General features: G+C 31.3%; 1 protein-coding gene across 1 annotated transcript; it reads right to left on the minus strand.

Annotated features, from left to right (window-relative positions):
* Window positions 1-9,874: 9,874 nt before the first annotated feature.
* On the minus strand, window positions 9,875-15,385 carry LOC133030875 (uncharacterized). The gene is made up of 10 exons (XM_061103839.1): window positions 14,982-15,385; window positions 12,521-14,755; window positions 12,110-12,421; window positions 11,945-12,031; window positions 11,673-11,825; window positions 11,422-11,585; window positions 11,171-11,318; window positions 10,943-11,065; window positions 10,758-10,845; window positions 9,875-10,245 (listed from the first exon to the last, which is right to left on the minus strand). The coding sequence occupies exons 2-10, from the start codon at window positions 14,543-14,545 to the stop codon at window positions 10,052-10,054; spliced, it is 3,294 nt and encodes a 1,097-aa protein (XP_060959822.1). The 5' UTR covers window positions 14,546-14,755; window positions 14,982-15,385; the 3' UTR covers window positions 9,875-10,051.
* Window positions 15,386-18,025: the final 2,640 nt, after the last annotated feature.

Here is an 18,025-nt window from a genome sequence, read left to right on the forward strand (position 1 = left end):
ACGTTAAAAGGCAAGAAAAAACAATCAAAATAGAAGGAGTACTAAGACCTTAAAGAGGAAAATTCTACCAAAAAAAGTCACTGGTTAATGTTAGAACACTGTAAAACTTAATTTGGCCCTAATTAATTCATGAGAATTAAACAATAGGATTAAGGAATAGCGGAAGCGTACCAGAGTCCATAAAATCGACCTTTAAATGATCTTTAATTGGTATGATCTTCCAATTTGCAGTGAGTTCTTTCTCTGTAACCTTTGTCTCTTGAAAATGGGGTTTCAAGAAAATAAAAAGATACGATACTACAAATTGGAGACCATTACTGTTTATATTACCAACAGACAAAACTGTTGGTAATATTTATTGACTATTTCTATTTGGCCCCTCATCAAATTAGAAATTGTCTTTATGGTATCCACATATTAAAATCATGACAATTATACCCTTAAGTCATAAACTTTATTCCAAATAGACCACATAAATTTGATTTATTTATTTGATGACCCAACACACATTTTTAGTCAAAACAATTATCACGTGCTTTGTGAAGTTTGTCTTATGGAAATGCCCTAGAAACACAACAACTATAAAACTACTTACAAATTCCCACCTTAATTTAAAATAATACAAAGTGTTTTTGAAGAAAAGTTTGACCTAGTGTAGTTAAATTATTTTAGTTATAACTATCATCCATGGTTATAAATCCCATTAATTTAATATATTATTGGTCGAAGCATATATATATTGGAATTTATATAATAGTTTGGGGGGAAGATAATGATTGTTGTTTGTGTACACATATTAATATTATTATATATAAGATGTTTTTGGGCTTGAATTTTGTTCCTCTTCACAAAAATAAGCCAGCAAGCAAATCTGATAATGTAGGCTTGGATAATATCTTTTATGGCCAAAAAAATGAGTGTATCATTATTGGCACATGAATAATGTGAGATAATTTTTTTTATTGGAGTCAGAACACGAGAACACAAGAGAATGTAAAGTCTTGTGCATTCATAAATGTCACTAATACACCAATATCACATTTTTATATCATTTTTATTTTCGGTATCTCGTCGGGTCTACACATAAGTTTAGAGCACTCCCAACAGTTTCTCTACTCTATTTTTTAAAATATATAACCAAAATTCTATTTTATTTATTTTACCTCAAATTTTTACATTATATCATACATCGATTTTTCTAACTTTTCTCTATATTATTTAAATATTATATTTTTAATATATTTTATTTATTTTATATTAATAATTCATATAATATTACACACACATATAAAAAAAAAGTTAAAAAAAATAATATTAAGATATGTTTAGTTCAATGAATAGTTATCTTTACATTTAGCTAAGCACTATTCATTGAGCTAAAAAATTATGTAAAATAACTAAGGTTTACCTTACTTGTTGGAAGCTTAATTTTATAATTTTTTCTCTATAATTTAAAGACTGAACTATTTTAGCTCGGAATGCTCTTACTCTACTGATATCCCTATAATTTTACAAAATATATTTTTAGAAAATATTTTTATTTTTATAATTAAAAAATATTACCAAATACACTCATAAAAATATATTCTTTTTTAAAAGTATATATTGCACCGTATAAGCACTTTATCTTTTTATTGTAAGAAAATATTTGATATATAATTAAATATAGGAATTTGGTCACATAATAATTCATAGTGATGTACATTATTGTACGAAAAATAGTTCAGAAGAATGATATTTAAATAAGGTCACATTTGGTCAACGAAGTAATAAAAATATGCCCAATTATCCATTAGTTAATTATTGTGGGTCCACTTGTCATAAATGTATTTTGTTATGTCAAAAAAATCCATTTAATTAGATTGAGTTAGAGTTTCGATCCAACAGATAAATTTTGATCCGAAATATTTAAATACTTATTGATTCTCAGATTAGATTCGTTCTGCCTCGCCAATTTTTTTTTTTTTTGAATCGGATCTAATCCGATCTGATATGTTTCAATAAAAAAAAACTTGATTCAAGACCCAAATTCGGACCTAGACAACCTTCACCTATGATCGAACCCGGAACCTGGACTCGAACTTAGACTCAGGACCCAGACACGGGGTGAGACCGAGACTTGGACCCGGACCTAGGACAGACAGACCCGAGACCTAGATCCAGACTCGAACTCAGGATCTGAACCCAAATCCGAACCCAGACCTAGACCCGGGACAGGGGACAGGGGACCCGGAACTTGACCTAAGACGAGGACCCGAACTCAGGATCCGAACCCAGACCTCGGGTGAGGGTGGGACCCAAACTCAGACTTGGACCTAGGACTGGACTCGAACCTGGATCCAGACCCGAACTTAGACTTGGATCCCAGAGCCTGGACCCGAACCGACCCTAGACCCGGACCCAGGACCAGGACCCGAACTCGGACTCGGGACCTGAGACCCAAACTTGGAGCGAGACCCGGTTCTCGGGACTTGGGACTTGGACCCAAATCCTGACCTAGGACTTGGAACCCAGATCCAGGAACTCGATACGGATTCAAACCCGGACCAGGACCCAAACTCGGGACCCAGACCCAAACCTTGGACTCGAGACCCAGGCTTGGACCAAACACGGGATCCATAATCGAATTTAGGTCCCCAATAAAATTTAAAATCATTTTAAAAGAATAAGTTAAGTCGGATCAGATTAGATCCGATCTAAATAAGTATGGCCAGATCTGATCTAATCCGGGCATTTGATTTAGCAGGGTAGAGCAGATCATTATATGATTTGGATCGGATCGGTTTATAGTTAAATCAAATTCGACTCGATCTATTTACACTCCTATATAAATGTTATTTAAAATTTAATTTAATAACAAATTATACACACACGTCATTAATTAAATTGTTATAATAAATTTATAGGACAATATATACCCACTCAAAAACTAGAAACTAGATTTCAAAATAAAAAAAAAAAGTTAGAAACTAGCCTATTACAATTTTGAAACGAGAAAAAGAATGTCAAGACAATATCATTATAAAATAAAAATTGCTTTGTAAAGAAATATTATAATACAACTAGAATAGTCAAACCACTAAAATTAGTTTTAGAGTAAGCAAATGTACTATTAGTAATATTCCTAGGATAATAAGGAAAAGAAAGATAATTATAAGAATTACAATAACCCAAAAGTATTAATAGAGAAATGCCGAAGGGTACTAGTAGTACTTAGCACTATTTTATATGTTAATATTGCTATTGGTCCAACTAAGTATTGGGTCCCATATAATTTAATATAATAATTTTAGGAAGTATCGCTAGCCAATCACAATACAACATATCGAGAAAGTACTAAGCACTACTGGTACTTAATAACAATGCTCAATATAATACTCAACACCGTAGATGAGCATAGCCAAGTTTTGAGTGCATCGATGACATTGCTTGAGATAATCCGATTCCACTAATATAATATTTAACATCAATATTTACCCATATATGCACCAACAAAAGAAAAAACATAATGAATGATGGTTACTTGTTAATTAATTAATTATATAGATTAATATTATGATCTATGTATGGACAAAAATTTATAAAACAACTTAAAATATTAATATATATATATATATATAAATATGTAACCGTATATCTTGATTCTTGATCATAATAATTCATTCAAGTACCAATATATATAAATATAAATAGTCAAATATAATTTTATCTATATACAAAGTTCTGTCTCTTTAAGTACAGACTGGCCTTTTCTTTTTTCTCAAAGCAAACTTGTCAAAATGATGAAATGCAATGTATACATATAATAAAAACATTAATATAATTTTATTTTATATAAAAAAAATGCAGCATATTACCACACTAATTAATTAATAATAAAGTAATATGTATTGGCATCTTTTAGTTTGATACATATAGGGGATATTCAACGAATCCTAGGATTAGGATATATATTGGCAAATGAGATCATATAAATATACACTATATTTATTTATTTATTTATTATTATTATTATTATTAAGGGAATTAAAATCCTATATACAATTTTCTAATTTTTTTTAAAAAAAAATTTACGATTTTGATTGCTCCAGTAATTACTTATTTTTGTATGAGTTACTATGCGAATTTTATTTGTGATTTAAGTTGCTATGTGAATTATTAAATGGAATTATGTGAAAATACAAAACAAAAAAAATTATTTTAAAATGTAAAAATATAAAACTATCCATTTACAATAATAAAAAACATGAATACTTCTGTCCTAGCACTTAGGTGCTAATATGAAAGTTGTGAAGTGTTATTTTATTGAGTACTATTATTTAGTATTTTAAAGTGCTATATGGTATTACTCAATTAATTAATAAGTTCTAGTATTATTTATTAAATCAAAATTTATCAAATCTAATATTAAAATTATTAAAATGTATCAATAATAGTTTGTCATCTTTTCATACTTGATACATTAAGAGTGGCCTAAGCATGTCTCTATTTTATTAATACAAGTAGTGTAAATATTTTTATCATATCTATTAAAATCATGATAAAAATAAATTTATTTAATTTTAAGACATTATATTCATAGGTAAATAAAAGTTGTTATCTTTTTCTTTCTTTGCATTTTTGGAATGATAATTTATAGAGTAATTTGTGATGTAATAAATAGTTAAGTTTATAATTTTCTGTTGCAAATAAATACTTAAGTTTAATTTTTGACAGTAATAACACCTAAGTTATATTTTTGAAACTTTAATATATACTTAGTCAGTATCAAGTTATTATCTACGTGTCATTTTTTTATTAATATATTTAAATTTAATTTTAAATAAAAAATAAAAATTTAGTGACCTGAACCAATTAAGATTTACCACATTGTCATTTTGTACGAACTGAGCGGTTTGATGAACACCCATTCTATTATTATTTCTTTTCTAGTTCTACCAAACATAATGTTAGGGAATTGTTAAAATGGACACTACTCACAAGTATATAACACAACTTTGGTGTTATATTATATAATTAATTTTGTAGTTATTATAAAAAACCACAAACTTTGTTACGTCATTGCATGGATCACAAACACAAAATTTTGGTGGTTTTTTTAAGAAAGAATTAAGGATTGAGGTTTATGTTGTTTGTGGATGGGGTGATGAAAACAAGGATATATATTGTTTTTATATATAAATATGTTTTTTATTCCATCAAAATGCTGGCTGTTTTTTGACCTTTAAATATTCTATATATTTATTTAGGAAATAACCTTTAAGAAATGATATTATAAACTTATCCATGTAATTATGGTAAATAAGGTATATTGATTGTTGTTATTAGGTATTACATCACAGATGACGTAATAAGAACTATATAATAATTAAAATATATAGAATCGCGGTGATAATGTATAAGTGACCGTAACCGATTTGGTAGTTACGGTCGCTTATAGTCGGTTTTGTTCAAAAACGAATTGAATATAATTTTGTGCATCATAATACACTACTACAAAAACGTTACTCCTGGCGGTCTCTAAATTGACTCTTTTTTTTATCGTCGCTAATAAAAATTATTGACTGTTTAAAACCGTAAGTTATAATGGAGTATTTCCGACAGTTTTTAACAATCGTTTACCATTCTCGATGGTTTAAAACGGTCACAAGACCAAAATTGAAAAATGGGGTGAGAATCTGCAACGGTTTGAAAACGGTTTTAAACAGTTAGAATAAGTATACTCGACAGTTTTAAATCGTTGAGAATTCTCATTTAAATATATAAAAGTCCAATTATTTCAGATCCCATTTTTCATATTTTCGATCTCTCTCTCTCAACCACACAAACTCATCTCTCCTCTCTCGGCTATCTCGTTCCAACAGCAAGCAACACCCAACCACTGACACCTCCTCTAGCGAGCCTCAGTGTGTCGCTCTCTCTCGCTCCACCTCGCTTTATCTTGCTCCTCCTCGCCACTTCTCATTCAACGCCAATCACCTTCGAGCTGACGACCCAATCGTACCACCACCGCCACCCAACTCCACCTCGCTCTCTCATTCTCTTCCTCGTCTCTTCTCGTTCACGGTAAACCAGAGGTGAGAGTTTGATACATCTTTTCATTTTGCATTAGTGCTTTTCGTTGTGGAAATCCCACTAGTCTCTTGAAAATCCATGACAAAAGGAACTATATGGCTAAGTACTTCAAAGGATAATTATCGGAATTTGCTTTCATTGTTAATGGATAGGTGCAAAAATTAAAATATTTGTAATGAATATATATTTACTGTATTGAACCGAAATATGGTGAGATTTGATTTTGGTAGTGTAAATTTGGTTTCGGCGGTGAGATATGGCTCCAGATCTATAATTTTTTAAGGGTACTATTTTAAACACTCACCTATATTGGTCAGTATTGTCGACGGTTTTGCATAGTCGAGAAAAACTTTTATGAACATTTTCCCACTGTTGTCTATTCCACCCAATTTACCTGATAGTCAAATAGGTGTCAATCTTAGAGACTAACAGGAATATTTTGGCGACTATTTAAAACAGTCGAAAAAACTTAATTTTGTAGTAGTGATATTAGAAACTAAGTTTTGGTAGAGTGCATGTAAGCACCTATTTTACAATGTAACCAGTCCTAAGTTCGATTCCCAACAAGGTGTGTATAAATTGATCAAATAGATAAATTTGAATCACTGTAATAGATATTGGATAATACGTCTAAAATATTAGATAAATTTAAATCAATCCAATAAATATTCATATATTCAATAGATAGAACCGAATTGATCCAATCCAGCATCTAATGAATGTTGGATCGATCGAATGACTAAAATTAATTGGATCGGATCAGATTGGATAGTAAAATTTGATATCCAATATATAATTAGATTGAATCTAGATAGACTATATAAAATTAGTTATGGTTAATAAATACCCCTGTTTAGCATATGGGATTCGAACTTATAAGCTCTTGCATTCAAAGGAAGTGTCCCACAACTAACTAAACTAACATTTCTCATGCATTTCTAGTATATTATATATAAATATATATATATTTATACAGTAATTAATACAGTCGGTTATGGTTAATATTATTTTTTAAAATTGTAAAAATTGAAATCGACTGTCATAATTTAAAAAATTTAAATAAAAGTTGATATCGAATATTCATTTTTTGTTATGGTTAGTTTTGTGGTCAGTTACAATTGAAAATTTTACTTTTCACGCTTATACAATATAATACAATACAATCAAATAAAATATAGTATATAATACAAAACAACACATACTATTATAGTCATGGTATGGTAGTATTACTCATACTCTTTAACATTTGCCATCTGAAATTTGCTATAGTAATCATGAATTGGTTAATTTTTCTTCTTTAGTATTTAGATTCAATAGGGTGTGAGTTGGCCGATAACAAGTGGAAGTTAAAGCCATATTTGAAGGGTTGACTTAGAACAATTTTGTAAAGGAAACAACCAAACATCATTAATAATCTTTTAACATTAATTATTAATCAACCATAATAGAAAGTTTAATCATAATGAGAGAATTGCTTTTTTGACTTCAAGAAATCACATTAGGGTGTTAGCTCTTAGTTAAGCCCCCACTCCAAAGTATGACACTTGTAATTAACTCATATATACATAGAGAATTGTTAAAAACTACTGTTTAGCACTATTTTCGGTATTATACTACTATTAATGTAATTAAGTATCAGGTTTTTATATAATTTAAGAAAATAGCTTTTAAAAAATATCATGAACTAATCATAAAACACTATCTATAAAATATATTGGACACTATTAGTACTCAATAACCATACTATTAAACATATTACTATATTGTCTATTAAATAAAAGTTCAATATAGTTCAAATGAAATTAATTAGGCAAGTAATGACACTTACTCAATATTTGATATTTGCCACATTTAATTATTGTTATTGTTGATGGCTTTAAACTTAAGTAAATTATATCCAACAATATATTATATATATATAATATATAATACTTCTAATATATTATTGATATTGCCCCCATTTAATTTTTCTAACAATTGACGTGATTCATTAATTTTCTTTATTTTGTAACTTACTACACCCAATATTTCTTTTATAATTTTATTTTTATTTTTGTTGAAACTAGAACGTGTGTAATTAATTATTTAAATTTTATTTTTAACACTTTTAATTTTTTGAGAGCTTGTGAGATAGATCTTATATTAATAATATACATTATTATATAAAAAAATTTAATTTATAATTTCTCAATATACCGAAAACAAAAACATCCTAATAACCAATAAAAATATAAGTGATATCCATAAAATTTTCTTCTCATAATATGTATAATGGGGGAGACAATAATGGTTGGACAATAAGGATTGGGTTAGCCACTAATTTTCATTAATGGACCCTTTTTTTCTCTCAACCCATTTTCCATGGACAGATGTGAAATACTAGTCCATGCATGAAGTAATAAAATGATATATTTTTTTAATAATATTTATAATATAATTAATTCTAGGTTTTTCCTCTTTTAAAAAAAAAATCTAGGTATTTACTATCTAGCTACAAATTGCTCTCACCCTGTTATGACTTATGAGATTATTAATATTTTCACTGAGCTTAAGATAAAAAAATTAATATTAAATTTCACCTAATTTAATTTAAATTATCTAATATTTACTTATATTAATAGCGATATACTAATATGTTAGACATTTTAAAATTTATCTATTTTCATATGGATGTTTTTGGTAAATTTTTTACACTCTTACATTTAATTATATATATATTTTTACGGTGTTAACATGAAAAATATAAGAAAACAACATAAAAATAATAGAAAAAAAAACATCCAAATACAATATAAAATAATATACCAATAACAAAAAACCAACAACAAAACAATGACAAAATAGTAAGAATATAACATAAAAACAACATGAAAACATTAAAATTTTATGTAAATAAAATCTTAAAATCTATAAAAAAAATATATTTAAAATTCCGTACAACTGTATTTTTGTAATTTTTGTGTATTTTTTTTAAATAATTCCTATTTTAAATAATCATAGATTTCCTAATTGATTAAAAGATTCTTTTTATTATAATTATTTCAAAAGATTAGCCTTGTGGGGTTCTAAGAAGTGATATTTTTCTCTAAGGAAAAGAACTATAAAGCTATTGCATTATAATATCTTAAACATTTTTAGCAACCCAAAAGAACTTTTTGCTAATTTTGTCTATGTAGAATTTCTTTATGAAATACACAAAGTTCTCTAAAATTGACTTAACAAAAGATGAGATTGGTTTTTAAACTCAATAAGTAATGGTGTGGCCAACTAGTGCTACCTATACTCAAAATATCAACAATTTATGCTCCTCACTAAGTCCTCACATATCCACTATACATATAAAACATATATATATATATATATATAGATAAATGTGGTGTATAACATGTGTTTATATAGCAAAGTCAACCCCCCAAAAACTTGAATGGATGGTAGGAAATTATTGAAGTTAAGAAGTTCAACTACAATACAAAGCAAAGCACTTAAATTCTAGCCAATTTTGCATGGTGAATAAATGACATTATATGCATTATATTCTACATTGGATCAACTTGCTACCATAGCATATAACACACTTATTTCCTTTCAAACTGGTCTAAATTCTTCATTCTTCATCATTTTGCTTCTTCGAATAATTTTCATTTTCGCTTTCCCTTTCTTTCGTGTACTTCCACTTTCGCGAAAGTCAAAACACAAATTTCCCAATCACAAAAAGACTTTGAACACTTGCTTAGAGCAAAGAACAAAAAACAGAACAAGAAGAAGAAGAAAACATTCATAACAGTTCATAACTTAGTAGTGTCTTAAAATCAGTTATGAATCTATTCACATATTCATCAGTATACAAGGATGTCATATTCTTACAAATAGTTCTCTTTTTTTTTGGATTTTTGGAATATAATTAATTAGCTAATTGTTTTATCTATATGTTTGTGTAGAGTACTAAACATTAGTTACATGAGAATTATTCTAGGACTCATCTAGTTGAAGAAGGATCCTGTCTCTTATTTTTCTGAATTGATGTTGACATGTCGCGTAGTCTATCTGTTATGTCTGTAAACGATGGTCGAGCTTCAGGATCAGCAGACCAGCATTCTTCCATTAACTTTCTCCATTCTGAATCGCAACGTTTAGGAATAGTAGGCCGAAGTGTGTTATTTACAATTCCCCCTTCATGGAAAGTTAACAAGATCAGCAAATGTTCATATAAATCAGAGTAGTATTTCAAATTCATGAGCTAGATAGATACTTGTCATTGACATAGATTTTAGATAAGAAAATAAGAAAATGAGTTCACTAACTTGATAATGATTTTAGATAAGGTGTTGTAATGTGGCCAAAGATGGTTGTGTGATGATTTTAGGCAATGCTGATGATATATTTGGTGAAAAACAGAATAATGCATTCTTAGCATTGTCTGGTGTTAGGATACGTTTGGTTTGGTTGGAAAGAATGAAAACATAAGAATAGAAATGGGAATCAGAATAGAAATAGAATGGAACAAAATGGTGAAAAATCTTTCTGTAGGAATGATAATGGTAGACATTTGATTCTTTACCTTCAACCAAACGCAACCTTAGTTCTTGATCAAATGAGTCCATTCTTAGTTAGCTTGGATATTGTTCAAAAATCAAGTTTAAGAGAGTTTATTGAGAAATTTCGACAATAGTAAAAGCGCTTACCTATTATAGCGCCGCAATGCATGTCAGCATAAGGTTCTTCCCCAGTTAGTATCTCCCACATTACAATACCAAACGAGAACACATCAACCTGAGGAAAGAAACAAGCACAAACGCGTCATGTTTAAGCATTTTTCAGATTTTTTCGGTTTCTCAGAATCCATGATAAGAAAAAACAAATAGATAACCTTCTCAGAGACCCGGCTGCTGCTTCCATTCAATAGTTCTGGTGCCATCCATGGAAGAGTTCCCCGAACACCGCCAGATACAAGTGTGTTTCTTTTGATTCTCGACAATCCAAAATCTCCAACCTACAAAAAGCAGAGAGAATTAATGTTGATGAGCCTTTCAAAGATTTGACATTACAAGAAAGAAAATAACAAGTTTTCATTGTTGCTCATTGAAATTCTAATTACCTTACATACTGGTCTTTCGGGGTCCCTCAAATTGACAAGCAAATTGTCACATTTCAGATCAAAATGAACAATGTTTTTCAAATGAAGATATTCCATACCAAAAGCTGCATCCATTATAATTCTAAGCCTCTTTCGACGATCAAGAACTCTGAATAAAAATTAAGAAAAAAAAGAAAAGAATTGGTCATTGTATTCAAGCTAAAAAATGTGTTTGTAGATTGAACATGTAAGATATGGATTGATCAACCAACCTGTCCTTCTTTAGCAAAACATGTCTCAAGGAACCGTTCACCATAAACTCGGTTACAGTTGCCAATGTTCCCCCCGGCCCATCAGGAACTACTCCATAGAATGCTACCACATTTGGATGGTGAAGAGTTGATAGAATCCTTGCCTCTCTCCAGAAGTCCTTAATCTGAATGAACACAAATAAAATGCAGATATGTTCAGTCTGATTGGAATCGAAAAAAGGGTAGGAAATTCAGATATGCAAACAACTCACCAGCCGTTCTTGCTCGGATGATCTTCCAGAGAAACAACTCTTTTTGATTCTCTTAATAGCTACGTCTGTTCCTCGCCACTTCCCATGATAAACAGTTCCAAATGTACCGGATCCCAACTCTCGCTGTTCTTCAAGATCAGAATACTTTATGGTCTGCATATTATCCAAAAATGTTGCAATCAAGATTCTTTATACAGTTATACCAATACTGATTCATACAAGCAAAATCTTCTAATCGATAATTAGGCCATAAGTATATGATTGATTCTAACCTGTAAACCATAGACACCAGCTTCAATCTCAGCAATTGCAGCATCACTCATAGAGTCATTCCTATCTGTGTCACTGCCATTTTCATCCTATAAAATGCATGACAAAGATCAAATAGAGTTGATTGTAAAACATCCAAAAATTAATAGGAAACATGTTATGTTTACCTCATGATCGGATGCCATACTCTCTTCCTCTCCTTGAATAGATTTACATTCATCTGTAGCTTCATCTTCTGCATACATGTTAGAAGAGGACGGGATTTCGTGAGATATTTCATGAGTTACATCTTCAATAATAACCGTTGTTGATTTTTTCGCCTCATTGTCATGATAAGTTTCAAATGAATGCATAGAGATAGACTCATCAAACTTAGCCATCTCATTGAATTCTTTGCTAAGACTTGAGTTTTCAATGTCATGATCTTTATCAAGGCAAGGTACTACTTCATTATCTGAATAGAAAAGTGAATTTGATTTCTGAAACAAAGGATCCAAAGTGAAAAAGGTTACTAACATTAATACAAATTTTGGATCATAATCAAGTAAAAAACTTCATGACAAGAAAAAATTACTTACAGTGCTTTGGAAAAAGGATTCTGTGCCACCAACTTCATGAGTACCATCAAGAACTGGTTGACTGCTTATTCTCTTGTCCAATGAAGTGGACATTAGTCCTTCAGGAACTTGAACATAGTTAATCTGTGGTGAATCATTAACTTCAGCATTTTCTCCGAATTCTCTCCTATAATGATCATCAAGAGCTTTATTAGTGTTTGTCCAATTCACCATCTCCTTTCCATCATAATAATGTGGCGCCTTGGCCGATGACTGAATCTCATATTCATCCACTTGGGGCAACTTGTTGGCTATCTGATCCTGTTGAGTTGGCGAATCTTTCGAAGAAGCAGAAGCATTCAATAAAGGCATGGTGAAGACTCCTTCTGAGGATGTTCGGTTAAGTTCCTGCAACTTTGAATCGGAAAGAGCATGCATTATTTTGTTCCTAAAACCTTCTTTGGCATTTGTTGCTGGCAACAAACCAAGAGAGTCTTCAGAGAATTCTCCTTCCTTTATCATTGGTCTCCAAGATTTCATGCCACTTTGAGGATTCACTGCAGAAAAGTCACAATCTCCACTTCTGCTTCTTTGATGAAATCCCATTTGTTGGGGTCTGCTAGGCTGCTCAGAATCCACCATATATTTGTTATAAGCATGGTAATTCATCTGTGACGGCCCGGTATAATAATAATCAACAGCATCAACATAATTGGAATCTTGACAAGAGAATTTTCCTGTAACAAAAGGATTAGTTCCTTCCCCATTACCAACATTATATGGTTGATCCATATAATAGTGCAAATTAGTATTCTCAGGCTCCAAATGTTGAACTGGAATATGTGACATGGAAGAGAGATGACTGTAGGACTTGCTTGGAGGAAGTTTAGTAGAAAAGTGAGAAACAGGTCTTCCGAAAAATCCCACCAAGTTTGAAGAGTTTGGACTGTTACAATCCTTATTCTCCATTGCATATGCTGCTGTAGGAGAGCCTCTACAAAAACTTGGACTATAATCTGAGTTATTTCCGAATTGGCTAGACTGGCTCGTCAAACTTTGCCCACTTGAACTCTTCCGTGGACTCGGGTCCATCATGCCATTGACAGCAACAACATACTGATGATGATACTCACTACTGGCTGGCTGCATTGTCCTGGCTTCAGCAGAACCCGGGCTCTCAGTTTCATTCAAAGATACAAGTATGATCCTCAGCCTTTGAGGACCCCCATTTCTCTCTAGTTCTTGATACTCCTCCAACAAATTATGAAGATCTTCATCTGAACAAACAGATATAAGAGAGTCAAGATCTTCTCCGGGAAGTTGGTACTTGATTGTGTGAGGTTGGTTGCAGATTGCTGAAGTCTTCTTCACCAATTCTTCCCATGTTATGTTCTTCCTAATCGATAGAATCCTTGTATCTCCACCAACATATCTAAGCTTCCCCTCATTCGGCCTTTGTATAATTCTTCCCCCGAAACTGCAAAGAAATTTCGCCTTTCCAGATTTTGGACACTCAGGGAAACCAGGAACAAACACATGGTGATGATATGACTGAGGTGATTCTCCATAATAGTGTGGAGTATTTGGCCCAGCAACAATTCGATCACCACGATTCAAATCATCACCAACCTTAGCACCACCATATTCCCAATGGTATCTGCTTAAATTGTTGGGATAAACCTTATGATCCAATTCAGCAATATACCCTGGACTAGAACCAAAATCTGAGGCTTCTGAATTGTATTCGGGATCCATTCTTTTAGTATCGAAAATGCTCATTCGATCATCATAAACTGGCTCATGATTAGTTGTATTAAGATTAAAACCAACTCTCCTAGAAGAACGCTGATTAACATTAGTATTAACAGGTGTTAATCTTCTTAATGTAGTTGGATCCTGCATAAACTCAGCTGAGAATTCCTCCCCAGTCTGAATCGAAATATTGTTGGCATTTCGGTTCACAACAACAGCCTTATCTCCTGACCCAACATTTCCTCTGCCTTGAAAGAAATATTGGTCAGAAGAATCAGGAAACTCACCATTCATGGTCTCAAATGAAGCTGACCCTCATTTACAGAAGAAACCTATGAACATTCTGTCTTTTCATTACATGTAAATTTACAAAACAGGAAAATTCACACAATACAACTTTGTAGTTTGTACACACTTTTCCAATATACCAATAAAGTTTATGAATTTCCAAATATAATTAGGCCAATAATTTCAAAATTACACAAAGCCCTTCTCATCTCTTAGCTGCATAATCAAAATTTTTAGATCAAAATTTGTACAATAAAATCAAAAAACCAAAAAAGTAGCATTTTTTATATCGCATTAAATTTCATGACAACAAACTAATCAAAATCAATCATATGATAAGAATGAACACAGAAGATGAGATATAACCCAAATAACCTCAAAATCAAAAAACACAAATTTATGAATAAAAATCAAAACTTGTTAAAAGGGTATTGAGAAAAACCTGTGAGAAGAAAAGGGTATCTGTAAAATCGTTCAGATTTTGAGAAAAAATGAACCTTTTTTTTTCCTTTTTCTGTAATTTTTTTTTTTGCATGGAGATTTTGAGATTGGGATAAAGCAAAAGAGGAATATGGTTTTTTCAGTTTGGATTATTAGTTTGAGAGGTATGGTTGATTTGGTGAGAGAGGAAGAAGATGAGAGAGTGAAGGGCATCCCATGAAGCTAGGAGTTTAAACGGTATTACCATCACACACACTTGTATTACGCGCCAACTTTTTGGGGCCTATAACTGAAAAAACACTAACTAATTTATGAAATAATATAGGGTGCTTTTTCTAACAGACACTGTAAATGCTTTTACTGATCTACCCTTATTTGTTTTAGTATTTGAGGGATTTTGTTAATTTTTTTTTTTTATAGATACATACGCTGTAGTTATTTAAGATGTCTTTTAAAATTATGAATAATTTAGAATAATTTAACATGTCGAAAAAAGGATTTTAACAGTTTGTTGCACTAGTAATTTTTTTATTTTATATGCGTGTGAAATAGATTGTTTGAATCCTATTTTTAATGTGTTAAAATTTTTTGAATTTAATATCTTAAATAACTACAACATAGACCACCATAAAAAAATTAGACTAAAAAATTTTCTTAAATACCAAAACAAATAGAGGTACATCTGTGCATTCCTTTTAAAGAGTGCATTATAAATTCTTTTAATAATATAAATATTATATATATATAATAGATTTATATAACCGACTCAAGCTTACTACTTACACTACTTATAATAAAATTGAAAGTATTAATTACAATCTTTTATTATAATTTTTTAATTAACTTTCACGCCTGAAATTAGTACTGAAAATATCAAAAACAGTAAACTTCAAACCTATTTTTGGTATGGTAAATTTTTTAAAATTTTTCAAAAATTTGTAAGAATAATGTTGTAAATGATGTATATTCATGAACAACGTTATAAAAAAAATTTAAAAAAATATTCTAACATGTGTTTTTGATACAAAGATCAACTAAAAAGTTAACAGTCTTGTAATAAATAATTATCCACTTAATATCTCAGCCATTTAAATATTTTTCTAAATTATTCTTTCCAACGAATTATTTTGAGAATATAAAAAGCAACTAATATAGTTTAGGGTTGCTCTTAAGTGTTTTCTTGATTAGGACACTTAAGTTATAACTCCAAAAAATTTAATAAGATAGTCTATATTGTAGTTATAATAAACTTTAAAGTGGTGTTTGGCTTAAAAGTTTTAGTTAGGTGAACTTTAATTGAGAAATGTTGAGATGAATTTCAAATATAAGTGTTTGAAGAGTTTGAGATTATTCAAAAATAAAATAAAAGCAAAAAATCAAACTTGACTCACACGTATGAAAAAGAAAAAGAAAAAACAACCATGTCTAAAAACATGTTGTTTTGAATATTTTTTTAGCGCAATAAATTATTTAAAAAAAATAAATAAATTTTAATAGTTGATTATAACTTATCTGTTGGATTAAACCTCCACTTACACTGATATTTAACTAAATACAAAGGACAGAAAAGTAATTACAAGTAAAGCCCTAAGTTGGCCTTCGGCCTCTATAATCCCTAACAGAAATTAGTTAGAATGGATTTGGTTAATCCACACCTAACTAATTTCTGTAACTACCTAACTAACACATACAGAAGTAAAAATAGAAACCCTAATGCTATATATACCTACATCAACACCCAGATCTACACGGTTGAGTGATTTCTTCAAGATCCAGGATTTGAACACTTGAAGAAAGAGAGATTGATGCTCGTACATGCACAAGAACAAGTAGAAAGTTAGTACAGTTATAGAGAGAGAGAGAGAGAGAGATAAAACACAATATATGTAATAACTAAATAGATTACCAGTCAAAAACCATACATGTGACTTGGAATCTCCATCTTTGTACATCTGAACTGTAACGTCCCCGCTTCAAGCCTCCATTGGGTCCTTACACCCACGGAATGAATGGCTCTTATACACGAGTACGTCACTCTGGCTGCTTCATGGATTGACGACTGACCCTACAGACCAACACGAGTGTTTCCAGCATGCTTTGTCCTCACTCGTACGCTTCATGAGAAAACTTCTCAGGAGGTCACCCATCCTCAAATTGCCCCAGGTCAAGCACGCTTAACTGTGGAGTTCTTTCGAGATGGGCTACCGAAAAACAAGATGCACCTTGTTGACATAAGTAGTACCAATCAATCCATTTATGCTCTCTTCAACTGTGTAGTCCCATACCTACACAGTCTCAGAATCATCCCATTTGACCCTCCTCATGCGATGTGAGATTGCACAGCTTACCCAGTATTTCCCCTTACGGATCACGGGACTACTGACTGTCACAATCACCCCCCCTTACGGGGTCCGACGTCCTCGTCGACCACACTTCCGCCTGGGTTAAGGCTCTGATACCATTTGTAACGTCCCCGCTTCAAGCCTCCATTGGGCCCTTACACCCACGGAATAATGGCTCTTATACACGAGTACGCCACACTCTGGCTGCTTCATGGACTGATGACTGACCCTACAAACCAACACGAGTGTTTTCAGCGTGCTTTGTCCTCACTCACACGCATCCTGGGAAAACTTCCCAGGAGGTCACCCATCCTTGAAATTGCTCCAGGCCAAGCACGCTTAACTGTGGAGTTCTTTTGTAGTCACTTTCTTGTATCACTCTATTGTATTTTCTTCGCTAATCTCTCCTATGGTGCTTGGTCCTCCATTACTCCTTTCAATCAAGTTGACTTGATTATGAGATTATCTAGTTTTTCCCATTAACTTTTGTCTACTAGGCGAACATGAGATAACAAATTGAGTCTTTCACTAAGATTTCAAATAGCTATGTCAAACTCAAGTTGATTATGTTTCGCCTCTTCCTCGGAGAAAGACGATCAAACAATTCCCAATCATGGTCCTCGCGGATCAGATCATCCATATAATATACAAAAAGAAACTCCAGATATTTGGTATCCTTTTCTTTGAATGAGATCTCAATTCC

Source organism: Cannabis sativa, chromosome 9 (genome assembly GCF_029168945.1).
Source record: "Cannabis sativa cultivar Pink pepper isolate KNU-18-1 chromosome 9, ASM2916894v1, whole genome shotgun sequence".
NCBI classification, from domain to species: Eukaryota; Viridiplantae; Streptophyta; class Magnoliopsida; order Rosales; family Cannabaceae; genus Cannabis; species Cannabis sativa.

What these genes read in the sequence shown, in the direction of transcription:
- LOC133030875 (XM_061103839.1), bottom strand. Translation starts at nt 14,545, where the DNA reads ATGAATGGTGAGTTTCCTGATTCTTCTGACCAATATTTCTTTCAAGGC. An exon ending in GTATGGCATCCGATCATGAG is followed by an intron (nt 12,032 to 12,109) that starts GTAAACATAACA and finishes TGCATTTTATAG; the next exon opens with GATGAAAATGGCAGTGACAC. An exon ending in GTTTTGCTAAAGAAGGACAG is followed by an intron (nt 11,319 to 11,421) that starts GTTGGTTGATCA and finishes ATTTTTATTCAG; the next exon opens with AGTTCTTGATCGTCGAAAGA.